At 44.7% G+C, this 7500-nt stretch overlaps 1 protein-coding gene across 2 annotated transcripts in view; it reads right to left on the bottom strand.

The window, feature by feature from the left end:
- LOC143299034 (cadherin EGF LAG seven-pass G-type receptor 1-like) overlaps positions 1-7500 on the bottom strand; it is a 73634-nt gene that overhangs the window by 17977 nt on the left and 48157 nt on the right. The window contains exons 16-19 of one of the 2 annotated variants that reach the window (XM_076612118.1): positions 7490-7500; positions 6579-6637; positions 4292-4415; positions 61-170 (exon numbers count right to left, since the gene is read on the bottom strand). The exon at positions 7490-7500 is cut by the window's right edge and continues 122 nt beyond it. In XM_076612118.1, the coding sequence (XP_076468233.1) occupies positions 61-170; positions 4292-4415; positions 6579-6637; positions 7490-7500 (304 nt within the window). The remainder of the gene's footprint in view (positions 1-60; positions 171-4291; positions 4416-6578; positions 6638-7489) is intronic. The other variant, XM_076612119.1, reaches the window with a different exon arrangement.

Genomic DNA, 7500 nt, shown 5'->3' with positions numbered 1-7500 from the left:
AGAAGAAGAAGAAGAAGAAGAAGAAGAAGAAGAAGAAGAAGAAGAGCACCTGGAGTTTACCTGAAGAATTCAAAGACGACGATGACGACGACGCAAGAGAGGATGGAGAGAGAACCGCCGATGTAAGAGATGTACGACAGGGCCTCGCTGTTGGCTGCGTCTAACGTGTCCTACAAGGGACACACAGTGTGAACAAACATGTTACCTGCTGCGTCCAACGTGTCCTACAAGGGACACACAGTGTGAACAAACATGTTACCTGCTGCGTCCAGCGTGTCCTACAAGGGACACACAGTGTGAACAAACATGTTACCTGCTGCGTCCAATGTGTCCTACAAGGGACACACAGTGTGAACAAACATGTTACCTGCTGCGTCCAACGTGTCCTACATGGGACACAGTGTGAACAAACATGCTACCTGCTGCGTCCAATATGTCCTACAAGGGACACACAGTGTGAACAAACATGCTACCTGCTGCGTCCAATGTGTCCTACACAGGGCACACAGTGTGAACAAACATGTTGCCTGCTGCGTCCAATGTGTCCTACAAGGGACACACAGTGTGAACAAACATGCTACCTGCTGCGTCCAACGTGTCCTAGAAGGGACACACAGTGTGAACAAACATGTTACCTGCTGCGTCCAATGTGTCCTACAAGGGACACACAGTGTGAACAAACATGTTACCTGCTGCGTCCAATGTGTCCTACAAGGGACACACAGTGTGAACTAACATGTTACCTGCTGCCTCCAATGTGTCCTACAAGGGACACACAGTGTGAACAAACATGTTACCTGCTGCGTCCAATGTGTTCTACAAGGGACACACAGTGTGAACAAACATGTTACCTGCTGCGTCCAATGTGTCCTACAAGGGACACACAGTGTGAACAAACATGTTACCTGCTGCGTCCAATGTGTCCTACAAGGGACACACAGTGTGAACAAACATGTTGCCTGCTGCGTCCAATGTGTCCTACAAGGGACACACAGTGTGAACAAACATGCTACCTGCTGCGTCCAACGTGTCCTAGAAGGGACACACAGTGTGAACTAACATGTTACCTGCTGCGTCCAATGTGTCCTACAAGGGACACACAGTGTGAACAAACATGTTACCTGCTGCGTCCAATGTGTCCTACAAGGGACACACAGTGTGAACTAACATGTTACCTGCTGCGTCCAATGTGTCCTACAAGGGACACACAGTGTGAACAAACATGTTACCTGCTGCGTCCAATGTGTTCTACAAGGGACACACAGTGTGAACAAACATGTTACCTGCTGCGTCCAATGTGTCCTACAAGGGACACACAGTGTGAACAAACATGTTACCTGCTGCGTCCAATGTGTCCTACAAGGGACACACAGTGTGAACAAACATGTTGCCTGCTGCGTCCAATATGTCCTACAAGGGACACACAGTGTGAACAAACATGCTACCTGCTGCGTCCAATGTGTCCTACACAGGGCACACAGTGTGAACAAACATGTTGCCTGCTGCGTCCAATGTGTCCTACAAGGGACACACAGTGTGAACAAACATGCTACCTGCTGCGTCCAACGTGTCCTAGAAGGGACACACAGTGTGAACAAACATGTTACCTGCTGCGTCCAATGTGTCCTACAAGGGACACACAGTGTGAACAAACATGTTACCTGCTGCGTCCAATGTGTCCTACAAGGGACACACAGTGTGAACTAACATGTTACCTGCTGCGTCCAATGTGTCCTACAAGGGACACACAGTGTGAACAAACATGTTACCTGCTGCGTCCAATGTGTTCTACAAGGGACACACAGTGTGAACAAACATGTTACCTGCTGCGTCCAATGTGTCCTACAAGGGACACACAGTGTGAACAAACATGTTACCTGCTGCGTCCAATGTGTCCTACAAGGGACACACAGTGTGAACAAACATGTTGCCTGCTGCGTCCAATGTGTCCTACAAGGGACACACAGTGTGAACAAACATGCTACCTGCTGCGTCCAACGTGTCCTAGAAGGGACACACAGTGTGAACAAACATGTTACCTGCTGCGTCCAATGTGTCCTACAAGGGACACACAGTGTGAATAAACATGTTACCTGCTGCGTCCAATGTGTCCTACAAGGGACACACAGTGTGAACTAACATGTTACCTGCTGCGTCCAATGTGTCCTACAAGGGACACACAGTGTGAACAAACATGTTACCTGCTGCGTCCAATGTGTTCTACAAGGGACACACAGTGTGAACAAACATGTTACCTGCTGCGTCCAATGTGTCCTACAAGGGACACACAGTGTGAACAAACATGTTACCTGCTGCGTCCAATGTGTCCTACAAGGGACACACAGTGTGAACAAACATGTTACCTGCTGCGTCCAATGTGTCCTACAAGGGACACACAGTGTGAACAAACAGGTTACCTGCTGCGTCCAACGTGTCCTACAAGGGACATAGTGTGAGCAAACATGCTACCTGCTGCGTCCAATGTGTCCTACACGGGACACACAGTGTGAATAAACATGTTACCTTTAGTACGATTCCATCTCATCTGAGGTTGATATACATGTCGCCATATCTTTAAAATCCCGTGATCAACAAAACGCAGTGAACTATTGTCCCCTCCAACTGCGCGCACAAAGCTCAATTTCTTTTTGAAATGATGATCGGACGGGCGCGACAGCCGAGTGGTTAAATCGTTGGACTTTCAATCTGAGGGTCCCGGGTTCGAATCTCGGTAACGGCACCTGGTTAGAAAATGGCGGAGATTTTTCTGATCTCCCAGGTCAACATACGCGCAGGCCTGCTTGTGCCTGAACCCCTTTCCGTGTGTATACGCACGCTGAACATCAAATGCGCACGTTAACGATCCTGTAATTCATGTCAGCGTTCGGTGGGTTATGGAAACAAGAACATACCCAGCATGCACACTCCCGAAAACGGACTATGGCTGCCTACATGGCAGGATAAAAACGGTCATACACGTAAAAGCCCACTCGTTTACATACGAGTGAACGTGGGAGTTGCAGTCCACGAATGAAGAAGGAGAAGAAATAACACTCCACTTTCTCCTCTCCAACACAAAACCAACCCGCTTTTCATTTTCAGCTGAACTGCTCATTTTAATCTTCTGTTTATAATTCATGCGACAATGTTCAAATTTTTAACCCGGAGAGAAATCCATGACGCATACTGTGTTTGCATATAAGGACACTGAGACAGGACTTAACAAAAACCAACTTTATTGTCCTGTCCAATTCATGCATTTGTGTTCAGACATTTTCATATAGAATCATTTAAACAGAAAGCGCTGAAGTAGAGGCGAAAGATTTTCTCGTTTTTTGAAGAGAAACCAGAGTACAGTCTAATATCATCATCTTAGATGAACAGACTATAAATAAATAAACGAAACGCTGAAGTAAGAGTCTGGAAGTCGTTGGACATTGAGACAGAACTTAAAAAAAAAAAACCCAACTGTATTGTCCTGTCCAATTCATGCATTTGTGTTCTGACATTTTCAAATAGAATCGTTTAAACAGAAAGCGCTGAAGTAGAGTCTGGAAGGCGTTGGACTTCTGATCCAGTGATCACCAGTGATCAGGGTTCGAGGCCCCGTTTCGGCATGGCGTTGCGTTCTTGGGAAAGGCACTTTAATCCGGTTTTCCTCAATGCACTCGGGTGTGAATGTGTACCTTACTTCCGGTTGGGGAAGGTTAAAACGGCGGAAGGAGAGGATTGGGTCCCGCAGAGGGTATGAATTTCTTGCACCGAATGCAGACATGCCTACCCCAAAAATTTGCTTTCCAGGAACACATATTAGAATCAAGGACAGGGTATCATTTTCAGGAACATTTAGCAAACATACAACAGGCATCTCACAGCCAGTAGCAATGGTTGTAAACACGGAAAAAAATGTTCAAAAAGTCGGTGCTTATCCGCATGCGCACTGGTCTTGCCGAAGTTACTTCGCAGGTGACGAAAATCGAGCGGACTTTCACAAAATGGCTTCGGTACTGTTCGGACAGTTCCGGCTTTTCACGATGTTGCTTCGGTAATATTCGGCAGCAACATTTTTCCGTAAGTCTTCGGCAATGGTCGGAAAGCCATTCAAAGGTAAGATACTTCGGAAAAGAAATGTTACGGTCAGATCTTTTTTTTAATTTTCCAAAACACACTGTCCGTTTTATGAATTTTCCGGACAAATACGGCCCCTCAGTGACCGTAGGTATGCCTGCATGGCCGTAAAAAGTTCTCAAGCATTTAACTTTTTTTCCCAACTGTTTCTACCAACACTGACCGCTTGATCGTAGACATCGAGAAGGACGGCAAAGTTGGTCAGGTGATAGCAGTAACACGTCACGTGACTGGCGTTGGCCTCAAACAGGTAACACCCCTTCCTCAGCCACCGCTCTTCGGCACTGCTGCACACACACACACACACACACATATACACGTGCACACGTGCACACACACACACATACCCACATACACGTGCACACACATACATACATACACGCACACACACACGTGCACATGTGCACACACACACACACACACACACACACACACACACATTTGCAAACATCACTAAAAACAACAACAACAACAACAAAACCAATTGTATTTCTTTAATACTTTTTTTTCCCAAAACCATCTGGTTGGCTTCTTTCTTTCTTTTTCTTAAATGGTATCTTTTTCAAAACTGATAACGCACCAAGCAACATACACTTGCTTCATTGATTTTTTCTTTTTTTTTTCTTTTTTTTTGAAAGCATTTTATGATATATGGCATGTATCTCGAAATTATTCAAAATAGGAGTTTCAGTGTCAGTTTCAAGGACGTGTCAATGTGTCATGGCTCGCGGACTGTTCCATATACGCTACACTACATCTGCTTTAGGAGCTGACAAGAGGACTGAGCAAAGGCGCTCATGTTCTGTCCAAGAATCGCGGGCAGACTGACGCGCGAAGAATTGAAGATTAAAATTTTTTTTTTTTTTTTGCTGCCCCATTCATCTGTACCGTTTCAGTAGCATTACTCCCACGCCGCTCATTTAGATTCCCCCATACACGGCCACACCCGGGTTCGTCCGTCGCAGTTCCAGCGTCGGCAGTCCACAGGGAAAGAACTGAAGATTGGTTACATGAGCTATTTTTTGCAGCGCTCACTTTGTTTAGCGTTAAGTATTTTTTTTTTTTTACCCAAGTCTATGTTCCTTCCGCAAAGGAAAACAGAAACACACACACACACACATACACACACATTAGCAAACATTACTTAAAAAAACAAATTGTATTTCTTTCATACTTTTTTTTCAAAAACCATCTGCTTGCTTTTTTGTTGATTTAAAAAAAAAAGGTATCTTTTTCAAAACTGATAACACACCAAAGAACAGAAATTGGCAGATCATACATTTGCTTCACTAATTTTTTTTAATATTTTTATTTTCTTTTTGAAAGCATTTTATGATATATGGCATGTATCTAGAAATTATTCAAAATCGGAGTTTCAGTGTCAGTTTCAAGGACGTGTCAATGTGTCATGGCTCGCGGACTGTTCCATATACGCTACACTACATCTGCTTTAGGAGCTGACAAGAGGACTGAGCAATGGCGCTCATATTCTGTCCAAGAATCGCGGGCAAACTGACGCGTGAAGAATTGAAGATTTAAAAAAAAAATTTTTTTTTTTGCTGCCCCATTCATCTGTACCGTTTCAGTGGCATTACTCCCACGCCGCTCATTTAGATTCCCCCATACACGGCCACACCCGGGTTCGTCCGTCGCAGTTCCAGCGTCGGCAGTCCACAGGGAAAGAACTGAAGATTGGTTACATGAGCTATTTTTTGCAGCGCTCACTTTGTTTAGTGTTAGGAATTTTTTTTTACTCAAGTCTATGTTCCTTCCGCAAAGGAAAACAGAAACACACACACACACACACACACACACACACACACACACACACACACACACACACACACACACACACAGAGGGTAAAATTCTTTCTAGTTTCGTACAGTGTTTATGATGTGGTATCAGACTCTCATCACAGTGGCAGGGTTTGAGTCAGACACACACACACACACACACACACACACACAGAGACAGAGACAGAGACAGACAGACAGACAGACAGACACACACACGCGCGCGCACAAGGTAATATTCTTTTTAATTTCGAATTGTCTTTACAATATGGTATCAGACTCTCTTAACAGTTAAAGAGTGAGTCAGACACACAGACACAGACACACTCACACAGACACACAGACATATAGACACACACAGAGGAAAAAGGCACAAACAGAGATACAGAGAGAGAAAGAGAGGGAGAGAGACAGAGAGAGGGAGAGAGAGAAAGAGAGGGAGAAAGAGAAGAGAGAGAGAAGAGAGAGAGAGAAAGAGACGGACATAGAGAGAAAGAGAGAGAGAGACAGGGAGAGAGAGAGAGAGGTGTGTGTGTGGGGGGGAGAAGACAGAGAGACAGACAAATAGACGGACAAACGGAGACGGAGACACAGACACAGTCGCAAAGAGAGAGAGAGAGAGAGAGAGAGAGAGAGAGAGAGAGAGAGAGACTCACTTGGCTGTCATGTTCATGAACACACAATATTTCTGCAAATTCCCTCCCTTCTTTGGATCCTGGCGAAAACAACAAATATAATACAATAATGATATAATGCAATATAATATAGTAATTAGATGGCGCAAACTCCTCATGTAATGGGCTCTAAGCGCCTCACATGAAACAATACATGTAAAATAGTGCATAATAACACAACTTTGCACATGTAAAAACGACATATATATGATATGATATGACATACAGACACAGAGACAGAAAAAGTCAAACACTTTGGTAATGATCATGGTAAAGTACAAAAACAACAACAACAACAACAAAATAATCAAACAAACAAACAAAAAAAAACCCCGGAAAAACACTGTCAGCGTGGACTCACACAGACAGATGCATGAAAAATAAATAAAAATAAAAATAAACGAAAAAAAAAAGACCGAGATTGACCGACAGACAGACAGACGAACAGACAAACGGACAGACACAGATGGGCATAAGACAAACGGGGAGAAAAACAAACAGACAGAAAAAAACCAGACAGACAGTCATACACACTGAGACAGACAGAGACATACACAGACAGGCAGACGTACAAAGAGATAGACAAATAGACCGACAGACAGGTACAAACTGACGGACAGACAGATAAGAGAAGCGGACAGACAGACAGACAGACAGACAGACAGACAGACAGACAGGCACATAAGAGAAGCGGACAGACAGACAGACAGACAGACAGACAGACAGACGGGCAGACAGATAGACAGACGGAGAAACGGACAGACAGGCAGACAGACAGATAAGAGAAGCCTACAGACGGACAGACAGACAGACAGACAGACAGACAGACGGACAGAGAAGCGGACAGACAGACAGACAGACGGACACGCAGACAGACAGACAGACGGACGTACGGTGAGGGGGA

This window comes from Babylonia areolata, chromosome 24, assembly GCF_041734735.1.
Source record: "Babylonia areolata isolate BAREFJ2019XMU chromosome 24, ASM4173473v1, whole genome shotgun sequence".
In the NCBI taxonomy this organism is placed as follows: Eukaryota; Metazoa; Mollusca; class Gastropoda; order Neogastropoda; family Buccinidae; genus Babylonia; species Babylonia areolata.
This window is presented reverse-complemented; position numbering and strand designations above follow the sequence as displayed.